The 16,182-nt window shown below is 41.5% G+C and overlaps 1 protein-coding gene across 1 annotated transcript; it reads left to right on the forward strand.

Moving 5' to 3' along the window:
• Positions 1-7,585: 7,585 nt before the first annotated feature.
• On the forward strand, positions 7,586-10,184 carry LOC116324207 (GTPase IMAP family member 2-like). The gene is made up of 2 exons (XM_031744780.2): positions 7,586-7,698; positions 8,937-10,184. The coding sequence occupies exons 1-2, from the start codon at positions 7,686-7,688 to the stop codon at positions 9,626-9,628; spliced, it is 705 nt and encodes a 234-aa protein (XP_031600640.1). The 5' UTR covers positions 7,586-7,685; the 3' UTR covers positions 9,629-10,184.
• Positions 10,185-16,182: the final 5,998 nt, after the last annotated feature.

Below are 16,182 nucleotides of genomic sequence, written 5' to 3' on the forward strand. Positions count from 1 at the left end.
AGCTCAGCATTCAACACCATAATACCACAACAACTCATCTGTAAACTGGACAGACTGGGCCTCAGCACCTCCCTCTGCAACTGGCTGCTGGATTTCCTCAGCCAGAGGCCTCAAGCGGTGCATGTGGGCAACAAGGTCTCAAACAGCATCACCCTGAGCACGGGGCTCCACAAGGCTGTGTGCTCAGTCCTCTGCTCTTCACCCTGCTGACACATGACTGCACACCAACCTACAGCTCCAACCACCTTGTGAAGTTTATGGACGACACTGGCGCTGGTGGGGCTCATCACCAAGGGGCGATGAGACCCACTACAGGAAAGAGGTTGAGCTCCTGACCACGTGGTGCAGAGACAACAACCTCCTGCTAAATGTTAGCAAGACCAAGGAGGTTATTGTCAACTTCCAGAGAGGCCACACCTGTCACCCCCATTGACCATCGACGGCGCTGCGGTGGAGAGGGTGAGCAGCACCAAGTTCCTGGGGTGCACATCAGTGAGGACCTCTCCTGGACCACCAACACAGCATCACTGGCCAAGAAAGCACAACAGCGCCTCTACTTCCTGCGCAAACTCAAGCGGGCAAGTGCTCCACCACCCATCCTGACCACATTCTACAGAGGAACCATTGAAAGCATCCTTTCCAGCTGCATCACTGTGTGGGCGGTAGCTGCACTGACTATAACAGAAAAGCTCTACAGCGCATTGTGAGAACAGCTGAGAGGATAGTTGGTGTACCACTCCCCTCCCTGCAAGACATCTACACCACCACCCGCCTCACCCGCAAAGCCATCACAATTGTCAACGATGCAACCCACCCCGCGCACTGTCTGTTCAGCCTCCTGCCCTCCGGAAAAAGATACAGAAGTCTCGCTCCCGCACTACCAGGCTCACCAACAGCTTCATCCACCAGGCTGTGAGACTGCTGAACTCTCTCCCTCCCAGCTCCCAGCCAGCAGAACCACCAGACTGGCAGGAGTATAGGAAGACAGACTGGACCCTACCCCCCCCCACACACACACACACACACACTCCACAACAAGGAAACACTCTCCACATTCCTGACTGGAAACGACTACCTCTACATTACAACTGCACACACCTGCTGCTATATATTTTAGTATTTTCTTTAGCACTATTTATATTATTTATATTACTATTACTGCTGCTACAGTCTTATGCTGCATTAAAACAAAAACACTTACCAACCACAACCTGGGACTACGTCAAGTAGACAAGTACACTACTTTCCAGGGCGCACTGTGGAACACTTTATTATATGTTATGTGTAGGTCCTGTCTTGTTATATCCTGTATGTACCTAAATGTTGTGCATCTGCACTTTATTGTTGTCTATGTCTACGCATGGGACAGTGTGAAACGTAATTTCAATTCCTTTGTATGGCAAGTACATCTGAAGAAATTGACAAATAAAACTGACTTTGACTTTGACTTTGAATAATTCGGAATTGAATTATATACAAACCATTTTCTTCTTCTTTTGTGTGTATATACAGATGCATGAGACAGGTGTGACCTTTGTTGTGCGTTCAGTGTAAATGCAGCGCTGTGATACCACCTCAGCTCAGCTGCTGCAGTTAGAGGGAAACCTGACAACTGATGTTTTCTGGAGAACCTGCAGCACAGTCTGTAGTTTCCTGTCAAAGCTGTTAAAAGTTCTTTTCATTTGTGTTCTGAAATGTGTTAAAGCCTGATGGATTTTGTGCTTCCACTCAGTGGACTTGTTTAAATGATTGTTAAATTTCACTCACAGCCCTTCTTCCTTTCTTTGTTGTGCTTTTCTTTATTTTATCATGTCATGCAGTTAAAATGCTGATCAGTGTGTGAAAATATATTGCTCCAATCAATTTTGAACAACAGAATCAGATCAATCAATAAATAATGATTTGAGTAAATGCATTACTTTCCTGGCACTCTTTCATTACTCAGCTTTATTTTGTGGTTTGTAAATGTAGCGAATCTGAATTCACTGACTTTAAAGATTTATTTCAACAAAATGAATATGAATTATATTGTTAACATAAACACATGAACAACAAACAAACAACACGCTGCACAAATTTAAATAAGAAAGTAAGAAGATCTTCATACAGATCACAGGGCTAACACAGAGAGGCGGACCATTAACACTCACACCTACGAAATATGACAGGACATGTGCAGAAGCAGGATTACTGTAAGACCATAGACTCAGAAAATGTTGCTGTAGGATATTTTCATTTCTCATCACACCTCTTCCACCACGACTGTGCTTGCCTTCACCATTCTTCTGAAGAAGCTGTTAAACGTGTCAAAATGCTGCGATTAGAGTAATGAGACTGTGAGCAAACACAAATATTTACTGCAGAAGACAGGAAGTGACGAGGATGGGAACTGATGATGAATGAATGCTGTAAATACAAAATCAGAAACACTTTAAACATTTAATAATCACAGAAATGATCAGTATCTATACTAATATATTGTAAGCATCATATTGACATCGTCCTTTATGAACTAGAATGTGCTGGAACACCAGCCCATCTGTCCACAGTGATGACCAACAAAGAAGAAACTGCTGCAAAATCAACTTCTTCAAACTCAAATTTGCTTTGTGTTCAAACTTGAACATGAAAAGAAGTTCTTGTGTGTTTCATTACGATGTGAATTTGTGTCTGTGTGTGGGTTCATGATAATGATAATTATGTTACAGAAAACGAATGTAACAGAATATTTCATGGATATAGCTCCTTCATTTAGATCCACTCAAACTTTGACTGTGACCTGTGGATTAGCTTGCATGTCATCACGCTTAACGTCTCATCAGCTTTAAACTTAACAGCAATCAGTATCCATCCCCATTTTCTCCCATCATGCCTGTTTCATTCATTTTGGAAGAACCACTAGCTGGTTGACTTTGGGACAGACCAGTAGCCTTGACAGTGTAGGAGGGATGAGGCAGGTCAAATACAGACTATTGTCTTCTACCAATTATGTAACTCTATTTAAGATAATATAATCCTGGTCTTTTTTTGTTTGCCTCTTTGATGGGCCCCCAGCTGTACATGGGCCCCTGGACTCCTACCCAGAATGCCCTCAGGATAAATCGGCCCTGATGCTCACAGTGACAGAGACAGAACCAGATGTTGTCTTCAGACTGTGAGTTTTAGAGCTGCAGACACTTCAGGTCACTTCACCCTTTAACCTCAGCCTGTGTCAGATGTTTCAAACCCAGACAGACCAGCAGGTGTAGTTTCTCCTGTGGCCACCAGAGGGCAGACGTTCAGCAACCAGCTGCACTGCTCCTCAGAGTCCAACATCCTTTGAAACAGCATTTGTCCATAGAAACTAATCTTTCCTATTCATAATAATCATGGGCAAAGTTTCCTTCTCACAATTTCATGTATATTTTGCAGCCTTGGCCTCAAGGGATGCATGAAATGAGACACAGAATATTTAAGGTTCAGTATCAGTGTGTGCAGCAGGACCTGGATGTTTAAAAAGAAAAAAAGAAAAAAGTCTTTTGCAGGAAATATTTGTATTTGTCCCCACAGGTGTATTTATGCAATCACAGCATTTTGGCAAATCTGACACACTTCCCTGGAAGAAGGGCAAAGCCGAGCTCAGACACGCCCCCATCAGCCGCTGGCTTTGCTGACATATTTGCATAGTAGGCATCCTCCTCAGGCTGAAACGTGGAGTTTCAACTGTGCAAAGACAAGAAGAAGTTGGTGTTGAAATTAAAACCTGCACTATTCTAATAATCACATTGAGGTAAACACTACACAGTACATTTAACTAACAGATAAAGATGTGCTATTTTTATTTTGAATTTGTGTCTTGAATTTACTATTTAGTTAGTTTTAGGAAAAACCGAGTCATCCACCATGGTTCATACAACAGTTACCTTTGTTTGTTGTTAAAATGTTGGTACAACAGTCTCACAACATCTCGTGGAAAAGTACATTTTTTGTGCAGCTACACACAAACGACGTCGTCCACACAGACTGAGGACAGTTTAAATTCACTCGAGTTTCTTTGAACTTATTCTTTTGAACACCTGCCAGTGAACACCTTTACAGAAAACACATTTATCACAGAAATAATGAAAAGTCTAAACATTGTAGTGAGTCTGTGTTTGTGTTTGAAGTCACCGTGACATCAACTGCTGCTTCTCACGCTGCTTTTTGAAGCATTAGCATTTAGGGTCCTGTAGTGCTGGTCTATGGAGACAGGAGTGACTATATTTGGAGAAGAGCTGGGAGTGCTAAGTTGGTTTGGTTATTAACCTCAAAATACTTAGAAGAAGCCTCATTTACCCATTCTCACACATTCCTGTAGAACTTTATTCTATGTCACAAGTGCTTTCTGTCACATCCACTCACAGTCTGATGGGTGCACTGGGAGAAATTTGGGTTCAGTGTGTTGCACAGAGACACAATGCTTGTGAGCCTCTTCCTGGTAGGACATGCCAAAACCCATCCTAGCTGAAGATCACCTCCACCACTATTTAAACAGATGAGATGTACAAAGACTCTCCCCCCGTACAGGTGGTGTGAAGGGGGAAATGATCCACAGAAACCAATCAGTTTTTGTATCAGGCTGTAAACATGTTTATTTCTGCTATGAAGTTTTAGGCCAGAGCTTCTGCTGGGCATTACTAGCACATTTAAAAAAATAATACTGTAAAAAAAAAAAAGTGTTTATACAAGTAAACTTTCATATACTCTATATCTTCTTTGCAGATAAAGAGAAATATTTTTAGCTTTTCTAATGATTATGGCTAGATCATGAAAATCAGTAATTCACTGTGTCAAATGTTTTGCATATTTCGAGTTAGAATAATTTACTATTCAAACAATATAAATTCAATGTTCAGTTAGCACAATCAGAATCAACAGAAGACTGTTGACTCAAAAGTTGTCTACATGAAGATCCTGCTAGACCTCAGTGCTGCGTTCGATGCTGTCGGCCATAATATCCTATTAGAGCGATTAGAACATGCTGTAGGTATTACAGGTACTGTGCTGCAGTGGTTTGTATCATATCTATCTAATAGACTCCAATTTGTTCATGTCATGGACCAGGAGGCCGACACGTAGGCGTGGACCACAGCAGACTCAAAGGACAACTGGACTGTGAGTTGACAAAGCTTTATTTAATACAGGGACATAGACTGGAAACGTGAAGATGTAAATTGGGTAAGTGACTCCAAGAGATCCCAAAAAGAACATCCGAGATCTTTGTCCAGAAGAGTGCCGTCCTAGGAACAGCTAAGATACTGCGCAGGACCCTCAGGTTATTGGCCTGGTCGAGGTGTTTCTCATCGACTAGCAGCTGGTTCATTTGTGCTTCTAGACACTCGTGGAGTGCAGTCAGCTTCTTCAGCCAGTTGGTACGAATCATGTCAGAGCTTGGTGCTGTCCAAGTCGGAGACCCTTTCTTGGATGTCTGCCACTGTGATGACTACTAGACCCTGGTCAGGAAGGTTGTGGTCCACTCTTAGATGCATTAGCTACTGAGCATTTTTGCTATGTTTGCATCGTTCTCCCATATTCTCTTCCAGTATTGCTTTATCTGCAGCCTTGGTAGGGCTATACTCATATTGTTCCCCTGCCGCTGAGATTACACCTTCTCCTGCTTCCTATCTCTCTGGTATACGTCTTCAAGCAGCTGGGCAAGAACGGAAATCTTTGCTTGCAGTTTCCAAGGCCTCAGCTATGGCTAGCTTGTTGAACTTCTTAGGCTTCTTCATTCTTCATTATATCTTTCTGCTGCTCCAATACTTGCCTAGCTTCCCTCTGACTGCCTTGATATGTGTATTTCATTTGGAAATCACAGGTCCTAGAGTCTGGAGAAAGAGAGGAGAAGGGCAGAATCCAAGGTGGTGTTTCTGCAGTCTTCAATGATTTGGAGGTCCATGACCTCTGTTGCTTTTTATGGTTTTTTGTCTGTTGTGTATGATCAAGTGAGAAGTCAACATAGCGTCCATGCTTCCATCTGCTGAACAGCTTTTTAGCAAATGTGATTTCCTATTCCAGGGGGACTTAGCAGCTGCCTGGAGACACACCGCTATTAAGTGGATTGCTGACCACGTTTTTGTATTGGTCAACCAACTCACCTGACCTGAACCCAATGGAAAATCTAAAAAACAGCTGACTGAAAGATAGAAATGAGCTGAAGGCTGCTATTAAAACAACCCAGGCTGCAGTGCCACAATCCTATTTCCTCTATGCAACTCCGCACTGATGCACTATAGTAAAAGAGTCCCAAGCAAATACAAAGTGTAAAAATGAACATGCTTTTCAGCAGTCAACATTTCTGCTTTAAATTTTGGAAGAAAATAGACTTTTTTTTTTTCAATATTCTAATTGTCTGAGATGCAATATTAGAGAAAATGCAGTTTTTGGTGCTTCAGTGTTGGTTTCAGAGATTGATACTCAGTGTTAAGGGACCAAACGCCAGCTGCAACAGGTGACTGCTTTTAGGGAAGGGTATTTCAAGTAAAACTACCCTTTGAAATTCACCAGCAACAAATCTGCTATTACTTAAGACTGCACTCACGCAGCCCTTCCCACATGACTGTCTACCTGAGTTACTTTAGTTACTCCATATTGTATTTTCTAATTAGTTTTGTCATTTTAAATTCAATTTAGTTCAGTTTATTTGTACATTTCTGTTTGGCACTATATAAATTTTATTTATACAGTGCCAAAATTACAACAACAGTCACCTCAAGGCGTTTTATATTTTAAAGACCCTACCATAATACAGAGAAAACATATTGCAGTTTAGTTCCAGTCAGTTTCCAGAGTGAGTTTGTGTATTTCAGTTTAAAGTTTTCTGTTTGAAAATTTTTTGTTTTTTGTTTTGATTAGTTTGAGTGTTAGTTTTTTTTTTACTATTATTTTATTTAACGCATATGGCAGAAGCAAGACTTCTGAAAATCGCTACTTTTCAGTGCAGACCTTTTGAAAGCAGAGGACTCAGAGTTTTATAGACATCTGAAATCTCAATAAACACGTCCATCAAACCTCATCAGGCAAGATCTGATTGATCTGACAAATATGACCAAATATTTACAAAATACAAACTAAAACTAACAATATTCCCTTCATCATTTTGTTCTATTTTTGTTAGTTTTCTAAGTTCAAAAATATAGTTTCAGTTTTTAATGAACCAAAATGTCTTTTTAAGTCTAGTTTTAGGTAACAATAATTACATTGCCATCTACAGTTTTTGTAGACTTATGATGTTCTTAAACTGAACATGAGTTTGAATTGAACATCATTTACATCAAAATTTTAGAGCTTTCCATTTTGCTGTGATTGTCTTAATCACTCAATATTTGCCCTGTTTGTACCGATGCATCCACGCAAAGCGACAGAAAATATAGAACCAAATTTAAAAACGTGGCTTTAATGTATCAAAAACCAACATAAAATCTGCTTCTTTGGTGACATCTTTTTACTTTTTTTGCCCTGCATCTAATTCTGATTTGTATTTTGTAATTGGTTGGCTCTTTCTAAAACTGGTTTGGTGACCTCTCTTCAAGGGGAGGGAAGTACACAGACGTTTATTATATAAGCATGAAGTGACAAAGTATTGAACTACGAGGCACTTTGACGACTCTCAAGACACGCAACGCTCTCGACACAGCAACCAACCACATCTACGAAGAATCTCCAGAATGGCTAATTGTGGTAAGTACATTATATATATATATATGTTTGTGTGTGTGTGTATATCTTTATATATATGTATATATATATTTTTAACTTATTCTCTTGTAATTAATGTTTTCATGTGTTGTTAACAAACAGAAAAAAACATTTCCTTTATCACATGAGCATTACCTTGTTTCAGCATGTATCAGAAGGTGTTTTTCTTTGTCTTTTTGTACTGACATATTATCAAAGCTTGTTACCAAACAAATGAGCTTTTCTCTCAAATAACTCTTAAAACATTAAATTTAGATCTAAGGAGCTTGAAAAGAACAACGATCAGACTTCTTTGAGTTTCTTAAAGACGTTTCACCTCTCGTCCTGTGGACAGCTGTCTTCAAGAGACTCAAAGAAGTCCGATTGCTGTTCTTTTCAAGCTCCTTAGATTACCATGACCCGGATGACTAAGAACATACACACACATTAAATCTTGATGCTCTGATGCTGCTCAGAACATCAGAAATGTCAGAAATCAGAAAAATTGGGCATTCGCAGTGAGTCACTTTTACTCTTTTCTTTCACTTGTCATCTTTGAGCACATATATTGCAATTCATTGCTTCACTTCAGTTTGATTAAATTAAACTGACACAATTTTTGGAACAAAATTTAAAACAAAGTTACTGATAATAAAATAAAGTTTTAAGATTGTGTATTGATAGTATAGATTTATTTAACTGTACAGCTGAAACTATTTAAGCTGTTTAGCATTCACTTAATTCTAGTTTTCATTGCTTAGTAATCATATTTATGTTTAAAGTTAGATGCTTTCACATTGCCCTTCACTACTTGGTTTGCCATATGTATTATTTTGGATATTTGGAAATGTATTTTATTTTCTACCATAATCTAATACTTTAACTTTATGGCATGGAGCAGTTTACTGGATTACTAATAGATTTTATTAATTAATGAAAATTGTTTTCATTGATCAAGCAACTTCAAGACTTTCACAGGCAGGAAAAACAGCTTTCCAGGCTTTAATTTTCATGACTATATTAGTTAAGGGCTCTTCAAACCATATTCTCAGATGAGTGCAACAGTACAGATATTTCTTTCAAAAGAAAGTAAGAAATAAATGCAGTTTGGCACAATTTAAGCTAACATCAGCTCCTGTTTACATCCATGCCTGTCTTGTTTGCACTCTAACTGCTGCAGTACTCATATGTCATATAATACTATAACTACAATGAAATATGTTATTTCAATTCTCTCACAGAGCAAAAGAAGCTGAGGATTGTCCTCATTGAAAAGACTGAAACCGACCTTTCGAAAAAGATTAAAGGCATCCTGGAAGAATCCTTCAACTTGGTGACGACTCTGACCAGAGATAATGAAAGTGTAATCGACGAGGGAGAAGAACACAATATATTCAAAGATTTTGATCCATCCATCTTTTCTCCTGGTCCCCATGTGTTTTTGCTCATATACATGGGGGATTTATCTCCTTCATCAGGTGATGCGAAAAGAATCCAACGCATTAAAGAATTCTTTGGTGAAGCATCAAAGCCTTACTTTTTACCTTTGATCATCCACAAAAATACAACATTGGACACGGGGAAAAAAAAAGACATATTATATTCTGTTGAGAAAGATTTAAAACTTAGCAGGAAGACATACTGTGCACTTTGCTGCGAAGGTGGGAAGGTCAATGAAAACGAAATAAAAAACCTAGTTGTCAAGATCAATGAGGTGGTCAACAAGAACAAGAACAAAGAAACATACACAAAGGAAATGTTTGATGAGGCACAAAAAATCATCAGGCTTAAAAATGTGCAAGAATCAAACAGCAAGGGAAAGACAGGTGATGGAAACCAAGGTCATAACAAGAATGCAACAGACAAAGATGCAATTCGTGCAATGCTCTCAGGTGGATTTGCCAAAAGAACAGTGAAGGCACAGAACTCTTAAAGTATGAAAGTTCATGTTAACATGACTGATTTACTCAAATGAAATAAGTCAGACAGACAAAGAAGAGAGAAATATTTGATGCCTTTAATCCGAGTTATTAATCTGACAGACTTGGTTCCTCTGCAGATTGAGATCAAAACAACAAATTATAAACAAAGTACTTTATAATTAACATAACCTGCATTAAAGGAGAAGAGACATTTACATTAAATTTAATGAACTCCAATTTTCCAGCTGCAATATTATATTCTGAATGATTTTAATGCAAATACTGTTAAGGTTGGCTGTGTGGCAGGCAGGCAAGGAGGAGTGGTGGACCCAAAATGCAGGACTCAGACTCAAGGGATGAACTCAAAATACTCAGCTTTATTTGCTGACACAGGAAAACGAGCATACAAAGCACAGCAAACTAAACTGAACTGGGGAAAAACATAAACTCACGGGAAACACAGGGAGATCCACACAGCATGAGGGACGACGCGACACTGACGCGAAGAAACACAGGGTTTAAGTATACTGGGAAGTAACGAGGGGAATGAGACACAGAAGGAGGGCACAGCTGGGAGAAATCAGAACTAACGAGACAAGGAAAGCAAAGCCAGACACATTAACATAAGACACGCACCTCCAAAGTAAAACAGGAAACATAACACAGACTGAACTTAAAGACACAGACTCACAGGCAGGCACTACAGAGGGAACAGAGACGGTAGGAACAGGGCAGACACAGACACTGACTGGACACGAGGATATAGCCGACAGGGGATATAGCAACTAAGGATAACACAGAGACATAAACCATCAGACAGAACTTCAACAAAGAAACCAAAGACTAGAAATGATAAATAATATAATAAACTCAAAAGCCCTGGGTCAACGACCCAGGCATCCTAACAAATACTTCTACGGTGTTTTTTTCTTTGCTTTTTTTGCTTTATTAATAGCAAAGATTTATGAGACAGGTGTGACCTTTGTTGTGCGTTCAGTGTAAATGCAGCGCTGTGATACCACCTCAGCTCAGCTGCTGCAGTTAGAGGGAAACCTGACAACTGATGTTTTCTGGAGAACCTGCAGCACAGTCTGTAGTTTCCTGTCAAAGCTGTTAAAAGTTCTTTTCATTTGTGTTCTGAAATGTGTTAAAGCCTGATGGATTTTGTGCTTCCACTCAGTGGACTTGTTTAAATGATTGTTAAATTTCACTCACAGCTCTTCTTCCTTTCTTTGTTGTGCTTTTCTTTATTTTTATGACGTCATGCAGTTAAAATGCTGATCAGTGTGTGAAAATATACTGCTCCAATCAATTTTGAACAACAGAATCAGATCAATCAATAAATAATGATTTGAGTAAATGCATTACTTTCCTGGCACTCTTTCATTACTCAGCTTTATTTTGTGGTTTGTAAATGTAGCGAATCTGAATTCACTGACTTTAAAGATTTATTTCAACAAAATGAATATGAATTATATTGTTAACATAAACACATGAACAACAAACAAACAACACGCTGCACAAATTTAAATAAGAACAAAACAGATACCAACCCCAAGTTGCTCTCTGATGCATCCATTGGAAAAGTGGCGGTCCTAGCCTGTTTGGTGCCCTGGGCGAACACCCCCTCTGGTGCCCCCCCACCCCGCCGCCCACCCCCGGTACCCTCCACCCCACACCACCCCCACACATAAAATGTATGTGTATATATGTATGACAAGGATTGTACATACGTATAAAACATATTTTACTGTAAAAACTGTTGTTGTTGGTACTAAATTTAACCAGGTAAACATAAACACGCACACACACACACACACACATATATATATATATATATACATATATATATATATATATATATGTATATATATATATATGTAAAAAAACACCCAGCACGCCCCTGCGGGCGGTTTATCCTTCAAGCTCGGGTCCTCTACCAGAGGCCTGGGAGCTTGAGGGTCCCTGCGCAGTATCTTAGCTGTTCCCAGGACTGCGCTCTTCTGGACAGAGATCTCCGATGTTGTTCCGGGATCTGCTGGAGCCACTCGCCTAGCTTGGGAGTCACCGCACCTAGTGCTCCGATTACCACGGGGACCACCGTTACCTTCACCCTCCACATCCTCTCGAGCTCTTCTCTGAGCCCTTGGTATTTCTCCAGCTTCTCGTGTTCCTTCTTCCTGATATTGCTGTCATTGAACCGCTACATCGATCACTACGGCCGTCTTCTTCTGTTTGTCTACCACCACTATGTCCGGTTGGTTAGCCACCACCATTTTGTCCGTCTGCATCTGGAAGTCCCACAGGATCTTAGCTCGGTCATTCTCCACCACCCTTGGGGCGTCTCCCATTTTGACCTCGGGACTTCCAGGTTATACTCGGCACAGATGTTCCTGTACACTATGCCGGCCACTTGGTTATGGCATTCCATGTATGCCTTGCCTGCTAGCATCTTGCACCCTGCTGTTATGTGCTGGATTGTCTCTGGGGCATCTTTACACAGCCTGCACCTGGGGTCTTGCCTGGTGTGATAGACCCCAGCCTCTATGGATCTTGTACTCAGAGCTTGTTCTTGTGCTGCCATGATTAGTGCCTCTGTGCTGTCTTTCAGTCCAGCTTTGTCCAGCCACTGGTAGGATTTCTGGATATCAGCCACCTCCTCTATCTGCCGGTGGTACATACCGTGCAGGGGCCTGTCCTTCCATGATGGATCCTCGCCTTCCTCCTCTTTCTTGGGTTTCTGCTGCCTGAGGTATTCACTGAGCACGCTGTCAGTTGGGGCCATCTTCGTGATGTATTCGTGGATGTTTCTTGTCTCATCCTGGACTGTGGTGCTGACACTCACCAGTCCCGGCCCCTTCCTTCCGCTTAGGGTACAACCTCAGGGTGCTGGACTTGGGGTGAAACCCTCCATGCATGGTAAGGAGCTTTCTTGTCTTTATGTCAGTGGCTTCTATCTCCTCCTTTGGCCAGCCTATTACCCCAGCAGGGTACCTGATCACGGGCAGGGTGTAGGTGTTGATGGCCCGGATCTTGTTCTTACCGTTCAGCTGACTCCTCAGGACTTGCCTGACCCTCTGCAGGTACTTGGTGGTTGCAGCTTTCCTAGCGGCCTCTTCATGGTTCCCATTCGCTTGCGGGATCCCCAGGTACTTGTAACTGTCCTCTATGTCTGCAATGTTGCCTTCTGGTAGTTCTGGTAGTTCAATATATATATATATATGTATATATATATATGAAGAGAGAGAGAGTATGCATAGTATGTCTCCAAAAGTTGAATCTGTTCATCTGGACGTAGCGTTTTGTGGGAGAAACGTTTCGTCACTCATCCAAGTGACTTCTTCAGTCTCAGCTGACTGCAGGTTTCCCCAAACCTTATAAACAGTACATTTGCATAATGACTGAAACCAGCCCACTGAAGGAACAATGGGCTGTGAGGTCAGTTCCTTAATCATAATTACGCAAATTCCCATGACCATTGATCAACAATCACTGACCAAAACCCACTGATCAAAGAACACTGATCAATGGCCATGAGTACCATTCACAGAGAGTTGGGGAATGGCTGCAATCACAGCATTGTAAGATGGTGACAGATGTACCCTTAGGCCCCCTCCTCGATTCAGAGATGGTCTTTCCCTTTTCACGTAAATGGCCTCCTTGACTCCGCACTCAAACCAGCGTTCTTCCCTGTCCAGGATGTGTACATCCTCATCGTTGAAAGAGTGTCCACTGGCCTGTAGGTGTAAATAAACGGCAGAGTCCTGGCCTGACGAGGTCGCTCTTCTGTGTTGTGCCATCCGCTTCGCCAGAGGTTGTTTGGTTTCCCCGATGTATAAATCCTGGCAATCCTCCTGCACTTAACAGCGTACACTATGTTACTCTGTTTGTGTCGGGGGACCCGATCCTTGGGGTGGACCAGTTTTTGGTGCATCGTGTTTTGGGGTTTAAAAGCCACAGAGACCCGGTGTTTAGAAAAAATGCGTCTCAGCTGCTCCGATACTCCTGACACATATGGGATCACTACAGGTTTTCGCCTGGGCAGCGGTTGTCCTTCTCTCCTGGATCGGCTGGAGCTTTCTTTTGACGCCTTTCCAGCTTTGACAAAAGTCCAGCTGGGATAACCACATTTACTCAGGGCCTTCTTGATGTGCTGTTCTTCTGCCTCCCTGGCCGCTGTGTCAGTGGGGATGGTGTTCGCTCTGTGTTGTAGCGTCCTGATGACACCCAGTTTGTGCTCCAGTCAATGATGAGAGTCAAACCTTAGATACTGATCCGTATGTGTAGGTTTACGGTACACATCAGCTTTTAGATGTCCCCCATTACTGATGGAAATCTCACAGTCTAAGAAGGCTAACCTGCCACTTTTCATATCCTCCCTGGTGAATTTGATGTGTCGGTCCACCGAGTTAATGTGATCCGTGAAATGTGGTACGTCCTGAGATTTGATTTTCACCCAGGTGTCATCCACATATCTGAACCAATGGCTTGGTGGTGTTCCAGGGTAGGATAGCAACGCCCTCTTTTCCACTTCTTCCATGTACAAATTGGCCACGATGGGTGAAACTGGGGAGCCCATGGCACACCCATGTTTCTGCCTGTAGAACTGACCCTTGTATGTGAAGTAGGTGGACTGAAGACACAGTTCCAAAAGCAAACACACTTGGTCGATGCTGAGAGTGGTCCTGTTGCTGAGGTTGGTGTCATCCTGTAATCTCTTATGGACTACCTCCAACGCTTCCGTGACTGGGATGCAAGTGAAGAGAGATGTAACGTCGTACGAGACCATGGTTTCATCTGCCTCCATAATGATCTCTCTCACCTTCTCAACAAAATCCAGGGCGTTCTGGATGTGGTGTTCAGAGCTGCCCACCAGCGGGTTGAGGATCGAAGCCAGAAACTTGGAGATGTTATAGGTGACCGAGTTGATCATGCAGACAATTATTAGAGTTATTCCCCAACTCTCTGTGAATGGTACTCATGGCCATTGATCAGTGTTCTTTGATCAGTGGGTTTTGGTCAGTGATTGTTGATCAATGGTCATGGGAATTTGCGTAATTATGATTAAGGAACTGACCTCACAGCCCATTGTTCCTTCAGTGGGCTGGTTTCAGTCATTATGCAAATGTACTGTTTATAAGGTTTGGGGAAACCTGCAGTCAGCTGAGACTGAAGAAGTCACTTGGATGAGTGAGGAAACGTTTCTCCCACAAAACGCTACGTCCAGATGAACAGATTCAATTTTTGGAGATATACTTTCCTGGATGATTGAGAATGCATCAAGACATATGCATAGTATGCAAACAGCTACCAAACAGCCATCATAATTTGTCATACAATGAGAACAGGACAAATTAACTATTGACAATGACTAATAAATATTGTGCTGAACAGTCCAAAAGATTCAGTAAGCTACATCAGTGTCTACTGTTTACTATCATAGCCAAGTGACACTTCACTATTCCTACTAATTAACGTTATGTTGTATCTGCGTTGTGGTCAGTGCGATCCTCTATGCTGTTGCATGCTGGGGAAGCAGGTTGAGGGTCGCAGATGCCAACAGACTAAATAAACTGATCCACAAGGCCTGTAATGTGGGGATGGAGCTGGAGTCCGTTCGGTTGGTGTCTGAGAGGTGATGTTGTCCAAGATAAGGACAATGTTGGATAACACCTCCCACCCACTCCATGACATGCTGGTAACTCACAGGAGCACGTTCAGTGAGAGACTGAGATTACCCACAATGCACCACTGAACGACACAGGAAATCATTCCTGCCTGTGGCCATCTCCCTGTACAACTCCTCCATCCAACACACTGTAAACACTGCAATAGTTACAACCTTTTTACACACACTCTTTTCTACTCTGGAATATTTTTGTCAATTTTCTTGATATTTATTTATAATCACCTCTGATAATCCTTCATATTTATAATTGAGTGATCTGCATATATTAGTGCTATTTCTTTATAAAAGCCCACTCACATCACTTATGCCTGCATCTTGGGTCCACACGGCTCGCCTCGCTGACCGTGACAGATAGTCTGTCGAGCAGCCAGACTCAAAATGCCATATAACAGCTTGGTCTCTTTATCCACATTTAATGAGTCTAAATATCCAAAAGAGTTCATCTCAATTAAAGGGAAGTTGCATACTAAGAATAGTCTGTAACTCAGAGTGAATCGAAACCCAAAAAGTGTTGATCAGTGGACAGCACCAAAACAACTGGAAATGTTTTATTCCTTGGGCCCCACAGTTTCTCCAGCAGCTGGAGTAATTAGAATAATGTTTACTTTGTGCAGGTGTAATAAAAAACCTACAAAGACTCTTCCTTCTTTTCCTTGATTAATTTGGTTTTTAATAAGTATCATGTCCCCTAAGCTTGCCTGAGTTGGAAAACTCTTGAGGCAGCTATTTCTATTTCTTTCCATCTTGCTTGGTAGTCTACATTACACCAACACACTGGAGTCCTCAGTTAAGCTGAAACATAATAATCTTTCAAACATGGGAACGCCAACCCCCCTTTATCTTTAGCCAGCTGGATAGTTTGGTACTTAATTCGTG

Source organism: Oreochromis aureus, linkage group 4 (genome assembly GCF_013358895.1).
Source record: "Oreochromis aureus strain Israel breed Guangdong linkage group 4, ZZ_aureus, whole genome shotgun sequence".
NCBI classification, from domain to species: Eukaryota; Metazoa; Chordata; class Actinopteri; order Cichliformes; family Cichlidae; genus Oreochromis; species Oreochromis aureus.